Below are 23,523 nucleotides of genomic sequence, written 5' to 3'. Positions count from 1 at the left end.
GCTGCTTAAGACATGTCGGCGAATTTTTGAGCATGCTTTCAAAAGTGCTAATCTTAGGCATATAACTACCGCCTGCAGACTAATGCAAGGTAACATTTAAGCACTCAGATAATCTACGATCCGGAGAAATGCTAGCTCAATACTCTATTCGGGATACAGCATACAACCTAAATGTTCGATCCTGTGTACTCAGTAAGTAATCTTGCATTTATTCTCTTTGTTTTTTCATGCGTCCTGCTCTGTTGTTTGAGTAGAATAGACGGAAGTCCAAGTTGACGGCTGAATCATATGAATCTCATCCATGTGCTCTTAACTCTCCGTCTCATCTGCCGCAAGGCATCGGGGACTTTCGGCTGCAATTTTCTGGGAAAGTGAGAGTCGCTCTGTAATTAGCCCTACATAGAGAGCAATATCCAGCCAACACGTACTTATTTCACATATTGAGCGACGCTCATTACACCGATAGAGACTCCTTCACGGGATAAAGCAGTCAATATCGTAGCATTGAGTGCGCGAGGCCTAGATGGGTGCTGAAAATGACATTATCGAATCATTCTCCTGACTTGCCTAGGGTTAACTGCTTCATGATCTGCGATACTGTCACTGCTTTCATACTACTTATCACGATCAACAATCAGACTCATATCCGTCAGAGCCCCTTTCGCCGAGTGTGATAGCCATGGGTTTCGGATTGCAAGATCCGGAAATCCCCCTACTGTTTGACTTTTCGGCCTGGAGCCCTTCTCAAAGCAGGACGCAGTACCATACATTTTCGAGTGTGTATTCTGTTAAGCCAGCTTACATTGAGTGTTGGAGCTACACGAACTAAAAAAAATTGCCCGAGTCAAAAGTCTTGACAGCAACTCCATTCCCAATCAACTCGAAAGCTCTCAATACGCATATCACGCAATGCTTTTTGTGTTCCATGACCTCCTCAAGCTTGGCCCATGACTTCGTTCGACGTTGACATTTTGACTTGCTCGCTCACCAAGTTAACATCAAGGTAGGTACCATCCCGTGAAGTCATCCTGCCAATACCATACGCTACCATCTGGCTTCTTGAAAGTCTTCCCAGTTTTGCCATCACAAAGCAGATACTGTCGACCATCGGGACCATCTTCTTTACCAATATAACCTATCTTGGCATAACCCACGCCAGTCGCATACACAGCGTCGCCTACATCATATCCGCACTTGTTGAGACGCCCAGAACGGCCGGCATCTCCATAGGCGTCTGTGGGCGATGTTGGCAACATCTTGAATGGAAGGACGCTGGCGTCTTCGTGCTCACGCAGGTGATACATGTATGAGCCCTCCTGGCCTTTGCCTGGCTTCAGCCATTCAATGAAATGGATGTAACCGTACAAAATGGTCTCTCTTCCGCCTAACACATATCTTTGTGACACTTTATGGTTCAGTTCGAATTTTGGAGACTTTGACGGATCCTGAATAGCGAATTAGATTGGAGAGTATCATATGGGATCCTTTCGCAACAGACCTTTGGCTCACGGTTATATTTAACCCTTATGTAAGCATGCTCAAGTTCCTGCATAGCATTCTCTCTTGCTTCTCGTTCTTCGCGTTCGTCTTCAGTCTCTTCCTTGACTGTTTCAGTCTCTTCCTCAACTGGAGTCTGATCGAGGACATCAGTTGTATCCTTCGCGCCATCATGACAGTCAGGAACGTACCAACTTCTTCTTCTTACTCTGCCTAGTATTTGAGCTTTCGACAGCACGGCGGCGTTTTCGAGTCGCTCTAGGCATGTTGATAAGGAAATGTATATTGGGGTCAGAGAATGCGGAACGAAGGAAAGATTTCCAAGTTCTGGCGAACCTGGTTCCGTGAGATCTGCTGCTTCTATGTATGGCGGCTTTCTTCAAGTCTTAAATCTAGTCACTGTGCCACATTCCACGCTGCTTTATCCTAAGCGCTGGCACTATCTTATTCTACTTTCTAGGACACATTCAAAGACAAGAACATATATCGGAGTTGAGCAATTCCATTCGTCAGGGTGCCGAATGCAGACATGCTTTTGTCTGTTCGTCGTCTGTCAGTGAGCACTTATGCTGTCGATTTACCATCGTTTGTATGCTGTCCAACAGAAAGAACAAACTCGAGTTGCCAGATGCCGCTTGAGAAACAGAACGCAGTCCTACACTTCAATCTAAGCTCTTCTGTATGCTACATACGCTTTTCATCGTGTATCCGAAATGGCTTTCTAAGACCAGTAGGACAAAGGTATCTTATATCCATGTCTGATAATCGTCCCATTGTCTCCATTTCCGTCTTCGGGGGCATCATTCCCATCATAGACCACCGTGTTGCAGCTATGTCACCTAACAGTTGGGATCTCGCCTTGATCGAAAGGTTGGAGGTGGGTACACGGTATGGGGAGTGCGTGGGTGTCGTTGGGGAGGCATGAGGCGTTCTTTGCGATGCGGCCTAGGCAGCGTGTCTTTGTGTCCTTCCTTTGACTGCAATTTCTTTGTGATTTAGATATTCAAATCCTGTGCCCTAGAGGATAGTATCCTGTCCAAATGAGACTCCAGAGGTGGTCGCACTTGACTTGGCTGTCTCAAGACCAAGTTGCGCTCTGTCGGCTGAAATTCAAGGGCAGTATATCTACTTTGCGAGTTTTTATGTTCTTGACTCAGACAGTCCTGACTCGGACAGTCCCAATCCAGACAGTCCCGCTTCAGATATTACTGATTCAGACATTTCTCCAAGATCTGCGCTACGACCTATTTAGGCAACCGATCCATGGCTCTAAAGCTGACAGTGCGAACACAAGGAACCTATGCCATAGAGAACACGACAGCAGTCAATCATTCATCCATCCGTTCTCGTCGAAACAGGTGACCGTCACATCCCGCCATAAACGACCACAACCCGTCCGAACCAAGCCCTTCCCATCAGCCCATCACCTCTTCCACGTGGCCCACCCACATCCAAACACGCCATCCCCGATCCCCATTCCCGCCCTCATCCCTACCCGCCCATTCTCACCACCACCACCACCTCCAAATCCATCACCTCATCCCAACACGCCACCAGAATCGCCACCCCGTCGATGCCCCTTCCCAATCTCACGCGTCCGGAAATAACTCCACGCTACGGTAAGGTATTTCCAAGGCCCCCCCCCTTCCAGCCAGCGTGCTGTAGGTAATTACTGCAAGTACTGTTATGTACTGTATGTACCCTGGGGGGAGCCCGCCTTCCAAACTACGCCGCATCAGCCCTGCATCAGGTTATCGAACAGACCGACCCACGTCATTCCATTCCATTTCCATTTCGATTATCGTTTCTATTCTATGCATTCCCATTGCAATGGCACCGACATCACACCGTTGGCTAGGATGTCCTATCGCTAGAATGCCCTGATACCCTATCGTTAGGATACCTTACCCTACACCACATCCGCAAACGACCTAGCAATACCTTAGTTTCCCACGCGGCCATGCCGCGCCCGGACCCAAACGACAGCAAGACCCGACGACATGAATATGTACCTACCTAACCCTACCATCCGCTACCCATCCATCTGCCGAAAACGACGTAATCCCCGACACTCATACAAAGACCCGAGAACAAACCGAACATTCGATTGAATCGTATATGTATACATACATATATGTGTATATGTGTATATATAGCAACAAACCGCATACCTGAGGCCTCCCCCCCTCCCTGCGATCGCCAATGAGTTTGTTGCCCCACCACCTCCTCCCCTCTCCCCCGATCATCAATCAGCACTATACCCTAATCACCACCAGCACCACCACAGCCTCAACAGCAAACAATATCGGCCCTATTATTTCGTAACTGCCCCAGGATCATCTATTAGCATACTTGCCCCGTGCGACCCACTAGGAACACGAATTAGGTAGGTAGGTATGTATGTACCTGTGTGATGGAATGATACAACAGCCAAAAATAGCCGGTAATGAAAAGCCCGGACCGGCAGATAGGGCAGGAAAGGACAGTGCACCATTGCTGCTCAGGGAACACTGACTGCATCACGTATCAGGTACGTGGCCTCATAGGTAAAGGCTAGTGACAGCGCGTGAACATTCGGGGAAATCATAGGGCTCTCTGTTCGCGCGCGGTCGACGCTGCATGCATGCGTGAGTGCGTGCGAGATGACAAGAGTTGTGTCGCCTGTGTCACGTGGGGCAGTTGTTTCTTGATCGTCGTTGGCTGCGCTGTAGTTGGGGGTGATGATACAGGTGGAGTTGACGGTGATGATGAGAGGAGGCGGGGTAATGGAGCTATCGAGTCGATGAAAAAGAACACGTTAGTAGGATACAGTTATTGAGATATAAATGGAAATAGAGAGTACTGGAATGTAATAATCATGTGGATATAGGCTCCATCTTGGGCATCTCAATTACGAGTTGTGCTAACATACGCTGCTGTGCTGCATACAAGAGTGGGGATTTGATGTTCATTGCGACTCTTGGATTCATCAAGCCTCATGCACACTATCGAATACCGCATGCGCCTTCGTCCTCCACGCACGTGGTTCGCCCAAGTCACCCACCATCCAAACATGCTACAGCGCATGAAGATCCTAACAGAGCCTCTAAGCTCTCCAGCACCATGGGACTTGCCCAGAATGCAAAGCTTTCAGTAGTATAGAAACAGCGCAACCAAGCAACCAAGCTGGTCCGCTAACGCAGGCAGGAACAACACCATCCTCCCGTAAAAGCTCCTACTCCGCTGCGCACTGTTGAATAAGAGCTGATCGTTTCGTTTTGTATGACCCATAACGCCGTTCTAATTGCATCGAGACCATCGTCAAATGAAGTTGGTGAAAAAATGCACAAATCCGAGCCAAAAGTGGAGTGCGGATTAATAAATCTGAATATGTGCTAGTAAGATACGAGAAGACGGCTCGCGAGGTTCGACAGTCCTGCAGCGCATGCGGCGGGTTTTATTTACGAAACTCTCACAATATATTGCAAGTTGGCTGCAGGCGAGGCATACAGGTGAGACACGATGTGATGGTCAAATGAATGTCTGTATAGCGTCTCACCAGTTGTTGAAGGTAAGTGTTCTGTTCGAGACTGGGCGCGAGTGAGAGTTGTAGAACGTCTCCGAATAGAGTGAAGGTGGTGTTCCATCACTTCATGACTATTGCGAGGAGTTGCCGAAGTCCAGGTTACGTTCCTTGAGAACATTGACATACTTCGGGTCTCTCGAGAATTTGGGTACCGAGTCAGTCGCCATAAGTTTGAATACAGTTGTCTGCGCCTGATCGAACAGGTTGGCAACCTCATCAAGACTTCTGATCATCGCATCATCGTCACCGACCGCGCGTGTCATCCTGGATGCCAATGCAATGCGCAATGAATGGTCAATGTTCAGCTCGCAGGGCGAGCCCGGTGCAAGGAAAGCGTTGTAAAGGCCTGGTGGTGGTTAGAACAATTGCGGGTATGAGCAGCAGTCACTTACTGTAAGCCGACGCGAGCGTCTCTCTGATGAACTCGAGTTTGGGTGTGTTTGTAGACTTCTTAGAGGTTCGGTAGTTTGTCAGAAATTCGCTGACATCTAGGTAGAAAGACAGATTTTCCTCGCAGTGAGTATGTCTCAAATATTCCCTGAACAGTAACCGGAGGGCGGGATCTTTGACGATGACTTGCATCCTGTTGGCATTTGAATCTCGCCCTACCATGTTGCCGGGAGTAGTAAGCTTGCTTGCGGAATCTCCATTGAGAGAACCTGTAGGACCTGAGAGCCAACCTGCAACAACTTGGCCACGCTCTGTGACGTAGTATATGGCGCCTTTTGATGCCTGGAACCGGGTCGTGTTACCGAACCCTTCAACAGCGCGGATCAATCCAAATTCAACAAAGAGACTAGCCACTTCGTATGTTTCACGCTTGTCTACCATAGTGCAACAATCCATGAGCCAATCTGTGGCAGCCTTGCCTGTGAAGGACAGTTTGTAGAAGCGGTCACCGACCTTGCGATCGTTCAACATCTTGACACCGACCAGGCCAGTGGCATACTCATGTATGGAGTCAGAGTCAGATACTGCTGCTTCTGTCTTGACATTCGGAGCTGGCCCAGCAAATCTGCGAAAGATGACTTCGACAGTAGCGGCGTCATGGCTGAGCCTATCGCTTTCGACATCTCTTTCTAAAATGACGAGCTTCATACAGTTTCTTGGCGATTCTATTATACTCTTAACGTGGTCTTGTGCAATGCCGTTGCGTAGGCAGAACCGGTGAAGGATATGCATGCCCTTGGGTGTCAACTGCCATACCGCACTTTTGGATGTAAAGTCGATCTTTCCATCAACAGACTCGATGAATCTCGCGTCCAGGAACTTCTGACAGACAGAACGAGCCATTTCTTTGGCCATGGAGAAGGTTGTGGTAGTGGTGGTGGTGACAATACGCGAAGGATCTTTCGGATCGGGCATTCGGTTAGATTGTGAGAATTTGAGCGAGCCTAAGTTGGTGATAGCTTCTTCAGAGGTGAATGTGTGATCAACTTTCTGAAAGCGGACACGATGCGCTGTAAGGGGAAGGCTAACGATGAGTGTGGCGAACAAGTCCTTGAAGTCCTACACGATTGGTTAGTATAGACTTCTTGTTTGACGGCCATATATGCAATGAGAGCGTCTTGGATACCCATTCGTGCTTAGCTCCGACAAATGAGGTGATTTCAGAAAGCGATGTGATAGGGGAGCACGACATGATTGATGTGGTCGAAGAAACTGCAAGTGCAGAATCTAACATTAAGGTTTGGTATATGGAATGGTGGGAGAGAAAAACGTGGGAAGTGGATAGGTACACGTGGCAAGGCTGCAGCAGGTGAACCAAACGAAGAATCGTGCATGAGAGGGGCAGGCACAACGATAGAAGCAACACTACGTACCCGAGTATATGGTCGCTCATCGTCCGTCATGCGGAGGAGTCTTGAAGATGTTTGATGCATTTTTTTGTCGTTCTCCTGCGACGATGAATCACCACGCAAGCTGCGAGTCTCGGCTTTATTCTGAGGCCTCGAAAGCTTCCTGCGTCGATCGTCCACCGACGGTGCCGCAGTTTGAGCTTGACTCGTTGTACGAGAGGGCGCCGGAGCGGTGGACGACGGTGGTGTGGAAGGCGACGTGTTCTGATACGGCACTGATAGAACTGGTTTGCTTTGCGTTTTCGAGGGTACAGTACCAGGACTTGGCCCGGGGTCGGCAGAACGCTGGGGTCCGGACAGTACTGCGGGAGCCAGCCTGGCGATTTCTGGGTTTGATTCTGGTAAAGTGTTCTGGGTAGATCTGGCAGCGGAGGTTGCTGTCAGAGGATCCGTCGTAGGCTGTGAGACAACGGAAGAATTGGGGTGAGCTACGAGGGGGAGCTGTTGTGAATGTCTGCGGAGGGATGTGACGGGATTCTGTTCGGTAGCAGTCTTTGTGGTTTCGGTAGTATGTTGTAAGGTATCGGTCTCTGCTAGGTGGAGGAGAGAGTCGCTGTCGGAGAGAAGGGAGGGCTTTGGGAGAGAAGGGTGGGTGAGGGAGGTAGTAGAAGAGGAAGTGGTGACTGAGGTCCGACGATTGAAGAACTTTGGAGGGTTTGTAGCGTAGTTGTGGAGGGGAGAGGTAAGAATCGAAGAGGTAGAAAAAGGCATCGGAGCAAGGCGGTTAGATGAAGGAAAAGAAGAGAATGAAAAGACTGGGGATGATGAGAGAGTAATGCTAATGCTCCTTAGGGAGGTTCAAAGCGTGGGCGTGTGAAGAGAAGAGTCGAAGAGTGTGAGTGGGTTCCAGCTAGCAGCGACGCAGGTGGTGGACTGGGGACTGGGAACTGGGTAAGAAGTGGGTAGTGGGTAATGGGTAGGAGGTAGTGCTCACACACTAGCAAGGATTCCTCGACCTTCTTCTTCTTCGCTGCGCACAGGGAGGGTTTCAAAAAGCACTGGACGGATCCACGACCACCACGACCACGATCACAACCACGGACGACTACGACTACGACCACCACCACCACCACCACCACCACCTAATTGTGACTCCTTCTCTCGCGTCCGGCCGCTCACTGACTATGAGCAGTGCGTCTCGTTCGAGCAATGAGCGATACAACACTGACCGTCTTCAGACGCGTTCGGTCGGCCATGCTTACCTCTCTTTCTTCTTCTCATGCAGCACCAAAAAACAGAGAGCTAAGAGGCACCAGCCCAACCGTCCTGGAAAGGAAGCGTGTGGACCATGGCTCATGGCTCATGGCTAGTGCAGGGATACAAGGGACAGGAATTCAGATGCCAGGGGAGGGGGGAGGGGGCATGATACCGGGGTAAGGGGGAGGGGGGGAGAGGGCGCCTTGGAACAGTTAATGATGACTGAGACCGCCAAGAGACACGGCCAAGACAGGCGCACATGGGACAATGGAAGAAGCACTGAGAGCTGCAGCTCAGACACTCTACGCTCACACGTAGTTTAGCCATCTGAGCCATCTGCAAGCTAGAAGCCGCGTGTCTACACGGTGAAGAGTAACGCAGGTGAGACTGCAGTGCAATCATTACACTCCTCCCTAGTCCCGACTGCACGCTCAGGCGAGAGACATACAGGTAATAGGCATATAGATGCCGGTCCGAACATGCAGGCATGAACGCCCTCCCTCATCAAGTCTCAATGATGATGATGATGATGATAATGATGATGGTGAGAGGCTGATCAAGACAGAGATCAGCGCCTGATGCTCAAGGTGCCTGATTGCCTGGACAGTCTGAGTCATGTTAGTGACGTTTCTGTTATCGACACTGTCGTCGTTCCTGGTCACGACGACTTTTACGCGAGCCTCGAAGAGCATTCAACTGTATTACTGTACTGAACAATTTTATATTAAGTTTGGGTAGTCGAAGACACTAACAGCCAAGTGCGTTCTTATATAGCACTATACTGCTATTACAGCTACTACTATGTGCTCCTATCTTCTCAGCACACGAATCATCGTCAGCCAGTCAAGCCTCACTCGGCGTTTTCTGTTCTTCTGGCGCGGATCTCTCCAGTCGGGTACACGACTCTCCGTGCTAACCCTCATTGGTCCATTACTCATCGATAATCCATCCCATTCACGCCCTTTTCCGCGATCGTCGTGTCCCGTCTGACGGCACCACTAGGACATTCACATCACGCTTGGTGAACGCCGACGCCCATCAAAAGAGCCTCCCTATCGCTGCATTTGTCCAAGAACATGGTGGGGGCGGCGGAAAGCGCCGCGAAGCCACAGCCTACCAAACCTACTAAGGTGACGCTTTGTGGTTCTTGGTGCCGTCCCAGAGAAGCCGACGCTGAAACACACGCCAAAGCCACTACGGCTCTGGGCAGAAGAGCTGGCGTACAACAGCAGCAGCATCGTCGCTCCTCATGCCACGAACAGTCCTCACAGCTCTCACAAGCCCGCAGATCATGTCTAGGGTGTCAGACATCGAGCCAAAGAGTCAAGGCGTGATTGTAGCAGCACCAAAAGCAGTGTAATTACTGTGCATCTTCAGCAAGTCCAGTGAACCTGTGGCACATGTCTTCGGCAGGCGGCCACGCTACATACGCTGCACTTCCACGCGACAACGGCAGGCACTGGGGGAAGAGACGTGCGATCAAGGGGGGGGGCCTTGAGAGGGGGTCTTATTGGGCCAAGGAGAATCGCCCGCTCCTGTGAGCTGGGGGAAGGGAGGGGAGGGGAGGAGAGGGCAGCCTAGCAGCGGTCGGTGGCCGGAGTGAGTGCGTGCTCACTTACCTACCCTACCCACTGCCCGTTCTCGTTCTCTGACACTCGACTCGACACTCCAAATCTCTGATTCTGACTGGCGCTCACAGTTCACCCTTTACTAGTGTAATCGACCATAATCTACCATAATCTATTCCAGCCGCTCGCCCCACCTCTCTCGGCCCTTCACGAATGCGAAGTCCGCCCTCACGAATCACAGTTCACGAATCATCGCTGCTATGGATGTTCTGCCTGCACCTGGCGCCATCTCATTCTCACCATGAGCCAGAGGCCCTTGAATCGCCTTTCACGCCGCCATGTGCGAAGACCCACTGTCCACGCTTGCCATATCTTGCCGCCAGATCGTCACTGAACGTGGCCGGCCGATCATCGACGAACCTACGAAACGATGAAAGATGCATATATACCTTAACATGAGCTTGGAAAACCCGAGAAGCCTCCTTTACAGCCTAGCTACACTGTTGTACGAAAAAGCCTCGGCAATTAATCGGGCCTCCTTTCGTACGACCATCTGGCAGCTTGTTTCGTGAAGGAACAACAGTCTCTTGCAGGCTTCATAACAATGATCAATCAGTTGAATTCGTCAGGGTTAGATGCCGGCTTTAGTTCCGCTGCAGCACACGCCCCACGAGTGGGTACATCGGCACTTGATATGAAGCTTGAAGCCTGCTTCTTCATCTTGGGTGGACCATCTTTTGCCTATATTCTCGTTCGGAACATGCTTTTCTTGCTTTCCAGATGATGCGTGATAGTAGGTCTTGTAAAACGACACTGAATATATGTGCAATTGATTTTGCCAGGGTGAAGCTGCTACGCACGTAACTAGAGCTTTGCTCTGGGCAAGCACACTGCAGGACCATTCACGAAATAAGTCAATCTGACTTGCATATAGCCAAAGTAGCCATGGCGTCCTCGCCACGTGGCCAACAATGCGAGGTTTCAGGAGAGGGAAAGAGAGAGACAGAGGAAGAGATGTCGATGCGGGAACAGGGGAGACAGCGGGCCAGAAGCGTCTTCGGCACGGCCACGTTTTGCGCGGTCGAAGCCATCGCCTGTAGCAAAAAGTATAAAGATCATGAGGTTTTGTACAACTTTCACGTACGTCGGATAACGGCACGATGTTCGCCGCCAAATTATTCGACAACTTCATGTCCTTTTTTTTTTTTTGAGAATGCCAATGATCCCGAAGCCTGACAGAAGTATTGACGACCGTGGCTTAAACTCTATATTGTGAACCACGTTCGATCCTGGAGAATGGCTTCGCGGCACGTGTTCTAGAGTATGGCATCTGCGTAGAATTCTGGCCAGAATCTATTTGTGTTCAAGGAGCCCCACCAGCCTTGCCGGCTACAGAGTTAATTGAACTTTATTTCCAAGCCATTTCTTAATCGCAATTCGACGTTGCTGGCGCACCGCGGCTGTTTCGGCCTGCAAACAGTTCCCAAGACTTTCTCAAACGTACATTTCAGTCCGGACAAGAGCATTAGGACTTGGTCGTTGCCGAGATGACCAGACATCTGCCACACTAGACTTTTCTAGCGTCGCTGTGCTTCCGCCTTCCATACTCGAGACTTTGCAGTGCTGCAGTCTTTCGACATTGGCTCACTGTCTCTTCAGCATCCCATCAGGTAGCAACACGATGCGTAAGAGTCGCCAATCGCACGAGATGGACCAGTGTCGGTACCGAATGTGCTCGCTACAGTACAAGCTGGTCCAATGAAACGATGACGGGACAAGGAGGCATCCATCACACCGCATGCCGTTGATGCGTTGGTCACTACTGTCGCTGCTATGCAGTGGATCGTCTTAGTGCAACTTGGCCCACAGCCATGGACCGTTCGCAATGGTCTCGTCCTCCCCCTCCCCCCCTCCTCGTAAGACCTACCATGCACCGGTAGCGATCTGCTGCGACAATTATCAGCCCACACACACATGGAGTTGACGTAAGCCGAAGAATACCCAACTTGGCAAGGTACGACCGTGGCGCCATGCTCTGCCAGATAGAAAGCCAAGGCCAGTTCATATACTGGTCCAGCTTTATATTTCGGTCATGGCAAGCTAGCAGCAAAAAGAAACAATTGAAATCCCAACCAAACGTTGAACATGGGCTTTGACCAGGACAAACGAGGACGGGGACCAGTCCTGGAGTATTAGTCTGAATTGTGACGCTGTGAGCAATGGGGCGCCAGCGTCGTGTGGCGATGGATGTAAGGGATTCACACGTGGCCTACGGCCACCCGCTGGTTAGTGGGCTGCGGATCGCGACTCGATTCGGCTGCCGCTACCCATTGCTCTTTGCTCTTCGCTCTTTGCTTTTCGCCCTCCGCCCATCGCTCGCCTACAGGATATAGTTATGTACAACATTGTTTTTTCTACGAAGACATGCCTTTCAAACGGCTGCCCCTGACCGAGCTGTACGTCGAAACGGAAGGGTATGATGATCGGAATGGATCCCTCACTCCACTTGACCACCCAGAATCATTCGCACCCATTCCTCATCGCTCATCCACCAGCACCCATCATCGCTCATCGCTACCAGGTTGCTCCTCTTGTTTGAATGCACTGCAGTCTTGGCTGCACGAAGACGGCCCGACGACCATCAGACGGCAACAAATATCCATGATTGTTTCACCGCAGACTGCAGGAGCAGATGCCTATGCGTCCGTTGAAGTCCGGTCACCAGAATCACACAATGCTGTCCGTAATGGATGTGCAAACTAGGGTCTCCCATGCGCCTTACTCGTACATAGGACTCGTCGAGCCGCCCACACGTGGCATCGCGCTCCAGGCCCGTGTTGGTCATGCCCAAGCGTCCAATTTCCACGTGTTGCCATGGTGCTACGTGAGCCAGGGAGGGAATTGGAGTGTCGCAAAACCCTTCTAATTTATGATGGTGAACTTATCATCAGTACCCGCGACTCAATCTCAGCCTCTGTATCGCCATCTCCATCTGCATCTCTATCTCCATCATCAACGGCGTGCAGCCTTCACGTCGGTTTCGCTCGCCTCGGGTCGCGCCCAGACAGTTGATGGGACAATGCACGACACCGCTCCCTATCCATATGCTCTGACTCAAATCTCAACTTAAGCTTTCAACAACATGACGGCAACATCCAAAGAAGTACATTGGCAAAGTGGGTCTCTTCTATCAAAGCGTCCAACACGCTTGTTCCTGCTTCTGTGCAAGGCTTGAATTCTCTGCATCTGTTGGTGCTTGGCACTCTAAAATTGGCTTGGCAATTTCTGAAATGGCGCCCCTGGGACCTCTTTCAGCGGTACCAACCGCTCTCCATACCGCATGTTTGCGCTAAATGTTTGTTCCGACGGGCATTCTGATGAATGGCGAGCGATCTGTTGCCGAAGCCTGACTGAGGACTCTGTCGCGTGGTCACATTTTGAGCCTTTCCCGAAACAAGACTACATTGGACCTGCGTTGCGGCTCAAGCTCAAACCCAAGCGCGAATCCTTCCAGCTGTATTCGTCTAGATGACCAAGACCCTCCACCGTTCCAGAAGCCATAGATTGACATGTTCCAGATCGATCAAGCCGCAAACACATAATGGTATTGCCTCTACTCAGATGCGCCATCTCCCAGAAGCACATGGTTAATACGATAATATCGTTACTTCATTTGATCCTGAATACGAGTCGAATATGGAAGATCGATGCGTCGCTCAGCGTTTCCGTTCTCGTCCTCTGTCGCGTGGCGTAGAGGTCCGTGTGTTATGACCGAGCAGCCTCCTTCCGGCCAGATATCCACGCCGATGGGAGCCACCAGCGTCCCTGTGCTCTATGAACAGCAACAATGACAATAACGACCTCGAGTCAATTACTAGCTTCTTGGCTGCGATTCAGGATCTACTGTAAGAAGAAGGCGTGCTAAGTATCACCGGCATTTCAGCTCAATTCTGCTAGAATACCGTACGTGGACGCGGCTTCATTGTGTAGTAACGCCTACAAACTGCAACAGTAGTGGTACTGTCTTTACGCCCTTACGCACGTACGAAGTCGCTGCGTTTCCGCAGATGTTTTCTCACCGTCTTCACTTTTACAGATTTGGAGGCCTCATTGGCATTGTCATTGGCATTGTCTTTGTCAGGGTAGTAGTATTATTATGGTCACTGTATATCTAGCTTCTACTCCTTATTGCCACGTGAGAAACTAAAAGACAAGGTATCCGGAGAACGGATGGTCCCGCCCGTGGCAGCACAGGGAAGATATGTGCCCATGCATTCCCTTGAGATCAAATCCCGCAGCTCTTATTGGCGCCAATACTGTAACCTTTAGGCCCATCACAATCACTGGAATAACTAGACGGCATTGCAAATTCCAAATAAGTGGGTTGCTCCCCCTTGGTCCCAACAATGGTCGTTATAGCGGTGGCACATAGGACATGCTGATGCTGGCCTGACCATCCGATAGTAAGAAATTGCACGTGTGCTGACTGCGTTTGCCACGTGCTGATGGGGATTCTAGCGGATGCGGATGCGGACGCAGCTATTTAGTTGCAAATGACCGTATTAGGCAGCTTGTTCCGACCCTACCAGCGTTCTATGTCTCAGACGTACGGCTCAGATTTCACAGTATGAGTAACTCGAGTATGACATGAGCTGACAATGCACAGTGACATCAAGAATGCACGCGATAGCATCATCAAATTCTGAAGGTGCACACTGGCCTCGAAGCGACCATTTGTTTACAATAGCGGCATGACATTCCCGGGCCGTGACATCGATTCATGACTCAATTTACCCCTAGCATAGAGAGTTCAATCTCGTGAAGCTAATTTTTTCACAGACAAGATGAGGTTCAATAGTTCTCTAGTATGTCTGCTCATGTTGACAATCCCTCACTTCATCAACCATCAATATCTTATTCTCTCCCTCTCGCCACTTCGCTAACCGCCTCATCTCGACGCTGACTGATATCTAACTCGGCTACGCCACGGTAACACCGCGTCCAAGCCATGTTGCGCACACGACAACCGGTTAGACCTGTTCGTGCGGAGTGCATGTCCGCTCCAGCATCGCAATGCAAGTTTCACTCCATGTAGTGCTTCCGTCATACGGCCTCACACGTCCTTGTTCCAACATGGATGCGTGATATGTATGACTGCTCCGGCCCGTGATCCTAGCGGGAATTGTCAGTCCGAGAATACAACGGCAATTCTGTACATTACTTTGTCAGACTGCGTAACGTCGCCTCAACCGTTGTCGGCATTTCATGCTCTGTTGGGTACCATTGCTCACGTACACACAAGTTGTACACGTCGCGTGCGTGTGAACGCAAGTGGAGTACGTGTGGGCCTCAGTCGCCATAACTCATTGAACCTTTGGCATTGTGGTCTGACTATGAGCAGAAACTTCAGACGTGTTACGCCATCCTAGCGAGCTGATAGGTTCGCTACGCATACAATCCCCAGACGACTGTCGCACACATAACCATGAGGGGGCGGGGGAGAATAAGGCGAGACCAAGGGGAGGGACTGGCTCTGATATAGCTTCTATGAGCAGGAAACCAGGTAATATGTCACTAGATGGCCTAATGCATCACAGGGTCGCCGCGCACCGCATTGCACCGACTTTCTGCACGCTTATCGCACACAAACGTCGCCCTGGTCCATATCTAGCTGCGCCGTGCTCAATATAGTCGAACACTCGTTGCCCAGACATATTTTGCAGCCACCGACCTGCGCCCCGCACTACTGGCCGTTGTTTGTGCTTGCCTGTAGTATGCGCCCCTGGCAACACTCGCGTGCTGTCCCGGCGAGACCAGCTCATGCGTGTCATCTAACTAACCATCGCGGTCTCGCAATGCACGACGTCCTGCTCGCCACCCATACTAGACTTACTCCAGGTTCCTGCAAGCTGCAAACCAGTTTCTACCAGTAAGGTCCTGGCCCAAGGCAGACTTTGCCCATTTCCTGCTTCTCTGTACCGAGCCGTACTGCCGCATCATTCTCGCCATGCTTACTCACACGCGTCATCGATTTTGTATTCTCAACGGCAAGCAAGCAAATCTTGCGCCTGAGAACGGCGCGAGTCCGAATTTTGTGCGGTGCAAGACGTCTGGAATACGTTCATGCGCTCGGACGGGAACGTGTGCTTAAGATGTTGAGTACAAGAATACAGGAGTACAAGAGTACAAAAACGGTCGAGAGTTACAAGTGGGGGCTCCGGCATATGGTGGTCTCGGTGGAGGCGTTAAGAGCGAGTGACCTGGCGCAGTTTCGCCGACTTTAGACTCCGAAGAGGTAGGTGTGTGTTCGTTACTACTGCCGGTGGAGATTACGAGACGCATGGACGTTAGTAGAGGTCAGTTTATTGTTAATAAAGGGAATATACCAAACTATTTCGGTGGTTATGGAGCTGATGGTGCGATGTGGCGTGATGAACGTCGGATACGGGTATCGCTCTGCAACAGATTGGGATTTCACGTTTCACGTGGCTGCAAAAGCAGAGAAATTTGCGTATGTCGGCTTGAGACCTCATTACGACTTTTGGTCGGATGGAAATATGGCGGTGTGGCGTCTTGCAAATAGGAGAGAAATTACCTCCTCCTGTAGCTAGCCAAGGCCTCCAATACTATGGACCGTAGACGCCTCGAGATGTATACGGATGAGCGATGGGTTTGTAAGGTAGGAAACAAGTATTGGAGAGGTAGGAGGTCCACTAGGCATCATGGCTAGGGGCCAGGGGACTGAAGCTCGCATTTGTTCCGAGTCGACATATCTCTCTTTCTCTACTGTCCGCATCATGACTTTTCCTAAAACGAAGAATGCGGAACATGTACGCATCTCTCTCGCTCCCTTTCTCTCTCTCACTCTAGGATCATTCTGATTTCGGACACTCTACAACATCGACCAGTTCGCATTCACCCACCCCCTTCCATTCCGCTCTATCTTCGTATGCTCCAGGAGAGCCGATGCATGCATGCACAAAAGCAAACGAGCCCGCGAAAACACTTGCCTTATTTTTCGACTCACATGCCGAACCATCCTTGTCACCCCGTGAGCAAGTTCTGTTTCACGGAACAAATCCGGCGGCGCCTTTGCGGCTTCGGAAGACCTAAGTGCCCCTTTGTCGTTATTCTGCTTTCTTTGCGCCGAGAGGATGCATCAGGATTTCGGTGTTTGCCTCATCTGACTTCTCCCAGATCCAGATGGCCTCTCATCTTTGTCCTCATCTAATCTGCAGTTGTGCTCCGGAGTCTCTCGTATTAGCCCCCCCTTCCCCCCCCCTCCCCGCTCCCCTCCTCCGGCACCACCCCCAGGCTGTCTCGTCCTTCTCTGCGATAGATCGCCTCTCAGGGATATTCTCTCTGCCACCCTCTCATCTCAGTGATCTTCTCCTCTTGCCACCTTCTTCTCCGCACTGAGATTGCCATCTCCCCTGTACGCATCCGCCCTCATGACCGCCGCTCTATAGCTCCGTCAACCATAGCACCGGCCTCAGGATACACACACGCTCACGTACACATACACTCGTTTTTCTATCTATGTATCTATGCGTTGACCTATCCATCCACTCATCCATCTATCTATCAAATCATATCACACATACATATCTCCCCTGCTTCAAATTCAAAACACGCCTCTTCCTGCTGGTATATCTCACACTTTTGCCTCTGCTGTTCTGCTCTGCTCTGCTCTGCTCTGCTCTGCTCTGGCGATAGCTTGGAGTCGCGCTGTTTTGGATGGCTGCTCTGAAGAGGGCTGGTGAGAAGGACCATATTTTCTGGGATTTTGTTGGTTTGGGTGGAGTGGGGTTGTGGATGTAGTGGGATGCTTGGGTGTAGTGATCGTGAGTGAGTATTGCGTGGCGGTGTGTAGGTTTATGGTCGTGACTGAGACTCTAGTCGTGACTGAGCGTCTCGATCTACATATGTGTGTGTATAACGAATATCTTAATTTTATGTTTATGTTTATGTGTTTGTGTGTCTGTTTGGATCTGGGGTCTGGCATCTCTTGTTTGTAGTTGACTGCGATGTTGTATGTTTCTCTGTATCCGTCTGTCAGGCGCGTCTGTCGTCTATCGTCTGCGGCTCTGGTCGTGACTACCCCTGTCTGTCTGCATTTCTGTCGGTGTCTGCCCACCTACCTGTACCTATCTCTCTAGTCGCATCTGCGACTTACACTCATGAATTGGCGCTGTATCAAGGGGGTCATGGTATGCAGGCGCGCTATTATGGATGTGGATGGGGTATAGGAAGAAGATGGTAGGGAGAAAATGAAGAAGCGCTCCAGTCATCCCTTCGATGACTCTTCAAATGACATGTACATATATGGCTGGACGGGGTCAGTATAGTCTGATCTGGATGGAAGGTATGGTGGAGTATAGTACAGCCAGGGAATAAGAACAATTAGTAACCAGAAGCACTCGTTATAGTTGCAAAGTGAGGGCGCTCGGTACACCCGTTCCATTTAGAAAGTGATGACACTCAGAAAGGAATCACAGTCAAGAAAGTAGAGATACCACCAAGCAACGTGTTCCTAGAGGTCGTTGAGCTGAGCTAGATATTCTTGCAAGGAGGGAAGTGTGTACGGAAGGTAGGAGAGATAAAAGGACGGATAGAAGGACGGATAGAAGGACGGAAGGCAGGATCGAAGGCAGAATTGAAGGTAGGGCAAGTATCGCAGTGCAGAGAAAACAGATTTGAATGTTGTATATAGCATTGGATAGAAAAAGGGACTATTGGATTTAGGCTATGCTATGACAATCTAGTGCAAGATTTCGGACCAGGCCATGACAAGCCAGTCCAATATCCCAACGCCTATTGTGTCCCAAGAGAAAGTAAGAAACCATGTGAAACCAAGCAGTGATGGAGCAAGAAGTGATAAACCAAGTAATGATAAACCAAGTAATGATAAACAAAGTCATGATAAACCAAGCAATGAAGCCCTGATAAACGACCAGAAAGAAATTATCTAGATATACAGATTCAAGGCAACGCAATGATGTGATTGGGGAGCGGTGCGGAAGGTATTAGTTGGCGGGGGTGGGTGTGTGCTGTGAGTGATGTACCTTGGGCTAGATTTACTGTGATTTAAGGGTATGATGTGATGGAATCGACGTCGCTTGAGTGGTTGGGGAATGCAATATACAAAATACAATATAAAGGTTACCGAATGTGAGTATAGGCTTTGTCGGCGAAGGAATCTTACGTCATTGTTGTAGTATCTTTGATGACGACTTTCAGGAGGTCTAGTGGGAGAGCTCCTCTGCTTCGGGTGGCCTGCCATGAAATACTCTGTCCTGAGCATAGGTTATTTGTTCGCCGCAATGTGGAGGGCACTCCACAGCATCTCGCGGTCAATTTCACAGATGTCGTGGTGTCCCATGAAATTCTTAAAGTCTCCAGTCGCTAACCAATCGCGGAAGAATTCGTATAGCTTGGTGTAGCTAGAGTTCATTCGTAATACGATTTCTAATGTGAGCATCGGCGGGCTCACATCATTTCCGCGGCCGAGATGTGTCTGTTTGAGTGCTCTGAATGCTTTGAGCATGTGGCCTTGGATGATCTCAAGGCGCCACTCTTGCGAGAATGACCAGAGTTCCAGCGTCTCTTCAGCAAATGCTCTCACATCCATACCTGCCGCGCCATTTCTGATTGTGTGACACCAATCGAAATACCAATCGGCTACGTCAATGCCTTGCTGTTGATATGAATGGCGCTTGACGGCATAGCTGATGAGGTGCTCAACCGCTCGTCCTCCGTGAAACCCGATGTTTATCTGCTTAATGGGCATGGCGTCTTGTGATTCAAGCAAAGCCTGGAATGTGGGCCCCACTCCTGCGAGGAGATCCTCATGTATATGGTACACCCAACCAAAAGCAGTTCGCAATTCAACTAGTGGACTTTCTGCCCAATGTCTGCATATCGCAATTAGCTTCATTGCCCTTTGCAGTTTAGTCATATTTACCTAGCGAGATTCGGCATCGTGACTTGACAGTTTTAGGGCCGGAGGTGAAAAGCTCTATGTATTGTATAGGACAGACTTGCGTAGTAAAGGTATAGATGACCTACGAGCATAGAAGGTCACGGTACGGAAGAAGAATGGAGGAGCTTGACGGACAGTGGGAAGAGTTGAGACTTAGACGGAGATGGCGAAGTAGATCTTTAGCATTCTATGAGCTTCGCCTAGGCAATTAAGTGAGGACTGAGTGCTGGGTCGCCGAACATGCCAAAGACTTCACTTCAATGGAACAGGAACCTGGCGGCCGTGTGCAGTGTAAGGTAAGTTGTCACGCTCCTAATTCGTCCTCTCCCGCAAACACAAGCAGTGTGCCAGGTAGAATTTACGAGATCCAAGCTTGCATCTTACCAGTCAAGTCCCGTTAATTGGACAGCCACGGTGCAGGGATACAGACTAAACGCGAGTGAGTCCGTTCATCTCAGATCTTCACTTGATCGCCCCATGCCATTGTCCTGGTCCTCGTCTTTTTCAATCTGGTACACAGCTCCTGCGGCGTTGGTGTCGAACTGGCACCCACTGGTAAGGTGAATACATGTCGGGATCCTTAGCAAGGGGCCGTCAGTCAAAAGCCGATTTTTCATTGACAAGGTATATACAGATACAAACGCCCTCATCATATTTTACCCAGTGTCAGTCAGGATGATCGATAGCTGCCAAGATTTTGTACATGGTTCAAGAACAGAACTTCACTGTTTGTGAAGTCAGCGGCTAATTTGTTGTATACCATGTGGCACTAGCTCTCGAGTAGAAATCTCATGGTTCATGATGACAAAGAGGTTATGGGATTGCCGATGTCTTATTAGTGTTCCTAAGTCTAATGTAGAGAGGAATCGACATCGAGGTATTGATAATCAAAAAATTACGCTCTGAGAAGTCTTAATCGACGTGCCTGTGGAATTTCGCCACGCATATATATGCTAGGCCAAAGGAGCAACCCAGTCGTCATAGTTGTAATCTCAAATTTCCCAAGTAATTTATGCTGGAGGTCGTCCGAAATTCTACTTTCCCCGCTCCATGCATTGGATGATAACTTAGAACCGGGTTATAGTCTATCAGAGATGATTAGTCGTAGACCACTAGAAGCTATGGCAAGTATTGAGATCATTGAGTTATCTAGCGAAGCGAAGAGATTCAGAGCTGGAAATTCAAAGTCAGTGAGCAAAGTAATGATAGCTTCCAGAATGTGAATCCTAGGGTAAGTAGTCTAGAAATTCAACACACATAAGAATTTACCTATGTATACACTGATGAAGTCTTATCTATGGCTCTTATACATGCAATCTACACCTTCTGCAGACAGAGATTCAATGATTTGTGATTTTACACTTCAGAAAAATTCAGGGGCGCGCTGTGTTATTATAATCACGCTACAGGTATGCTTGACATTAGACACTTGCATGAATTCAGGAAGATGAATGTGCCACATCGCACCCTTTCATTAAAGTCATGATCTTTTGTTCTTATCTCACTGCGAGAATTTCCCAATGTCCAATGTAGCTAATGCCTCGGTATTTCTATGATCTATCCCATAGTATGGTGATCGTCTCTCCACAGACCTTTCAGCCGCCTCACATACATGTTACCCAAGTGCTTAGCCTCAAAGCATGTAGCGGCGAAGGATCTCCAGCCCGATCAGACGGTTATTGAACTCTGACGACCCCCAAAGCCCCTGGTCTCCATCGAACTTGGTAAGCTCATAGAGCATTTTGAGCGTGTCCAGCTTGTATGCCCCGAGTACCTTCAAAGCGCAATCTTGTGAATGGTTGGGATGATTTCCGCAGGTGCAGAGGCTTGGGGCGTTCATATTTGACAGGGTCGAAGGAGTGGGAGCTCTCGCACTGCTAGACATGTGATTCATGGACGAGGAAGCCTTAATCGAAGGGGGTCTCGAGTTGGTATTGGAGTTCTGCTCATAGAAAGCCGCGAGGTGGGATGAGAAGCCTGGGGTGTAGGAAAATCTAGAATCAGAAGGTTTCATCGTGTGAGGTAGTCGAAGTCTTGGGAGCATGGTAGAAGTAGTCGTGTTGTGGGAAGTAAAAAAGCTTGCTGGTAAGGTCGTATAGAGATTTAGAGGACTTGGAGAGGCTTCTGATCGTGGGTAACAGGCTGCTTAATGTCTTGGTTCATCACCCTAGTAGGTGGTAGCAATGGGGAAGCAATCAGAAGGTAGTAGATAGAAGGTGTTGTTTATTGCAAATGGGTGGAACTGAGAGTAGGCCAGCTTATATGAAAGGTTTCTATACGCAATCAAAGTTGAACTTAGAGTGGTTTAGCTCCTGAGAGGTATCAGGTGTGTGTAGGTGAGTCAGGACGGTGAAATCACTATTCACTGGCCAGACTAATAATTTGTTCACAGATACCCGCGTTCTGTTTATACCTTGCTTAGGATTCTTGTTCACTTACTTTCAACTGAAGCACTTGTTACCAGGATCATTATTACTATTTCGCGAGATCTTCAAAATATCAATATCAATGAAAGTCTCAATATTGATTGAACCAACGTGCCTAGATAAGCTATAATCGACTACAGAGATCACTTAATGACGGTGAACTTGAATCCTCCCCAACAACTTTCTACTCGTCCTCTAGACCCGCTTCCTGCTTGCGCCTCTCCATCTCAAGTTTGACCATCAGTTGTGCCACTTTGACCTTCATCAATTCCTCCACTATGTGTAACATTGGAGTGTTGTACTTGCTTAGCACTTCGTCTGAGTATCTGTTGAACTGTTCCATGATGTGGTCGTGCAATTGAGCAGGGCCGGAAGAGATTAGCGAAGTGAGCAATGCTGTTGTATCGGGTTTATCTTGACTTATCAGGGTATTCAGACGCCCTGGACTCGACTCTGAACTTTCAGAGGCGCTAGCGGATTTGCCATCGAAGGATGATGTTCTTGATACATGTAATGGTGAGAGAGAAGACACCTCTTTACGGTTCGAATGAAATGGTGAGGACTCTCTTATTGACTTGACGAGTGGTCGTGGTCTTTTGGGAAAGATTATGGACCCTGATGCTGGACCCGGCAAATGGGCTGGTATCTCCACATGGGAAAATAACCTCCTGCCCTTCATGCGAAGCGGTAGGGATGGTTCATTTGCCTTTTGCTCAGAGATTCTTTGGCCTGTACCATGACGTGGTCTCTTTCGCAACGTTGGCCTAGCTGCTAACTTTGACGCAGACGATGGATCATATTCGAAGGTATGAGCAGCCGCACGCGCTTTAGGTTTGGTAACAGAGAGCTGGGAAGCTCCATGCTTGTCAGAGGTGATATCAGGAGTTGTAGAAAGAGCTGTGTCGGACAGCTTGCGCTTGCGTGTGCTGTCCTTTGTCATACCGCTTTTGTGAAGACTTTGGCGAGGCATGCTCACTCAAGTCAACGATCGGTAGAGAAGAGATGCTTTGTAAAGATAGAGGAGAGGGTGGCGGAAACTTTGGATGCGACTGTGGGAGCTCGTTGAGCTGGTGACCGTGTAGAAAGGTTCAGATGTTGCAACGTTGAGTCGTTGACCGATGTATAGGAGATATATATGTGTAACTAGACTGATTGTTCAGCTTAGCAAGCGATGACATGCAGTACGTAATGAGTTGTGCTTGATCAAACGACCCCTTTTCACGCATGACGGACAAATAATTAGACCTAAAAGCTGTGCTTCATAGTAATGAAGACTTTACTTCGAGCCTAGTGGTCGGTACATGTGTACTTCTAATCGCTTTATCTTGATAGGAGATAGTCTTATGCCTACACGTACAGCGAATATCGACTGCTTCTGTCTAAGTTTCACATCTCAAGCCAGACCCTCCATAAGTAACCCAAACACTCC

General features: G+C 49.4%; 6 protein-coding genes across 6 annotated transcripts; 1 reads left to right on the top strand and 5 right to left on the bottom strand.

Moving 5' to 3' along the window:
• Window positions 1-913: 913 nt before the first annotated feature.
• Window positions 914-2,150, bottom strand: EJ05DRAFT_307404 (uncharacterized protein). The gene is made up of 3 exons (XM_033740661.1): window positions 1,689-2,150; window positions 1,499-1,633; window positions 914-1,445 (listed from the first exon to the last, which is right to left on the bottom strand). Exons 1-3 carry the CDS (start codon window positions 1,761-1,763, stop codon window positions 999-1,001), a joined length of 657 nt encoding a protein of 218 aa, XP_033602171.1. The 5' UTR covers window positions 1,764-2,150; the 3' UTR covers window positions 914-998.
• Window positions 2,151-4,885: 2,735 nt separating this feature from the next.
• EJ05DRAFT_307480 (RGS-domain-containing protein) lies at window positions 4,886-7,112 on the bottom strand. Its single transcript, XM_033740662.1, has 4 exons — window positions 6,886-7,112; window positions 6,639-6,812; window positions 5,455-6,571; window positions 4,886-5,408 (listed from the first exon to the last, which is right to left on the bottom strand). Exons 1-4 carry the CDS (start codon window positions 6,943-6,945, stop codon window positions 5,134-5,136), a joined length of 1,626 nt encoding a protein of 541 aa, XP_033602170.1. The 5' UTR covers window positions 6,946-7,112; the 3' UTR covers window positions 4,886-5,133.
• Window positions 7,113-10,231: 3,119 nt separating this feature from the next.
• EJ05DRAFT_307289 (uncharacterized protein) lies at window positions 10,232-11,110 on the bottom strand. Its single transcript, XM_033740660.1, has one exon. It carries the CDS (start codon window positions 10,876-10,878, stop codon window positions 10,318-10,320), a length of 561 nt encoding a protein of 186 aa, XP_033602169.1. The 5' UTR covers window positions 10,879-11,110; the 3' UTR covers window positions 10,232-10,317.
• A 1,000-nt stretch (window positions 11,111-12,110) lies between these two features.
• Window positions 12,111-12,612, top strand: EJ05DRAFT_498920 (uncharacterized protein; the record flags this gene model as incomplete). The annotated part of the gene is made up of 2 exons (XM_033746751.1): window positions 12,111-12,429; window positions 12,479-12,612. 2 exons carry the CDS (start codon window positions 12,111-12,113, stop codon window positions 12,610-12,612), a joined length of 453 nt encoding a protein of 150 aa, XP_033602168.1.
• A 6,381-nt stretch (window positions 12,613-18,993) lies between these two features.
• Window positions 18,994-19,750, bottom strand: EJ05DRAFT_526449 (uncharacterized protein; the record flags this gene model as incomplete). Its single annotated transcript, XM_033748868.1, has 2 exons — window positions 19,651-19,750; window positions 18,994-19,600 (listed from the first exon to the last, which is right to left on the bottom strand). Exons 1-2 carry the CDS (start codon window positions 19,665-19,667, stop codon window positions 18,994-18,996), a joined length of 624 nt encoding a protein of 207 aa, XP_033602167.1. The 5' UTR covers window positions 19,668-19,750.
• Window positions 19,751-22,278: 2,528 nt separating this feature from the next.
• Window positions 22,279-23,064, bottom strand: EJ05DRAFT_526448 (uncharacterized protein; the record flags this gene model as incomplete). The annotated part of the gene is made up of 1 exon (XM_033748867.1): window positions 22,279-23,064. The coding sequence occupies one exon, from the start codon at window positions 23,062-23,064 to the stop codon at window positions 22,279-22,281; it is 786 nt and encodes a 261-aa protein (XP_033602166.1).
• Between the last annotated feature and the right edge of the window lie 459 nt (window positions 23,065-23,523).

Source organism: Pseudovirgaria hyperparasitica (genome assembly GCF_010093815.1).
Source record: "Pseudovirgaria hyperparasitica strain CBS 121739 unplaced genomic scaffold EJ05scaffold_5, whole genome shotgun sequence".
Taxonomy (NCBI): domain Eukaryota; kingdom Fungi; phylum Ascomycota; class Dothideomycetes; order Acrospermales; family Acrospermaceae; genus Pseudovirgaria; species Pseudovirgaria hyperparasitica.
This window is presented reverse-complemented; position numbering and strand designations above follow the sequence as displayed.

What these genes read in the sequence shown, in the direction of transcription:
- EJ05DRAFT_307404 (XM_033740661.1), bottom strand. Translation starts at nt 1,763, where the DNA reads ATGCCTAGAGCGACTCGAAAACGCCGCCGTGCTGTCGAAAGCTCAAAT. An exon ending in AGAGTAAGAAGAAGAAGTTG is followed by an intron (nt 1,634 to 1,688) that starts GTACGTTCCTGA and finishes GTCCTCGATCAG; the next exon opens with ACTCCAGTTGAGGAAGAGAC. An exon ending in AATATAACCGTGAGCCAAAG is followed by an intron (nt 1,446 to 1,498) that starts GTCTGTTGCGAA and finishes TTCGCTATTCAG; the next exon opens with GATCCGTCAAAGTCTCCAAA.
- EJ05DRAFT_307480 (XM_033740662.1), bottom strand. Translation starts at nt 6,945, where the DNA reads ATGCATCAAACATCTTCAAGACTCCTCCGCATGACGGACGATGAGCGA. An exon ending in TCGGAGCTAAGCACGAATGG is followed by an intron (nt 6,572 to 6,638) that starts GTATCCAAGACG and finishes CCAATCGTGTAG; the next exon opens with GACTTCAAGGACTTGTTCGC. An exon ending in GACGCTCGCGTCGGCTTACA is followed by an intron (nt 5,409 to 5,454) that starts GTAAGTGACTGC and finishes AACCACCACCAG; the next exon opens with GCCTTTACAACGCTTTCCTT.
- EJ05DRAFT_307289 (XM_033740660.1), bottom strand. Translation starts at nt 10,878, where the DNA reads ATGAAGTTGTCGAATAATTTGGCGGCGAACATCGTGCCGTTATCCGAC.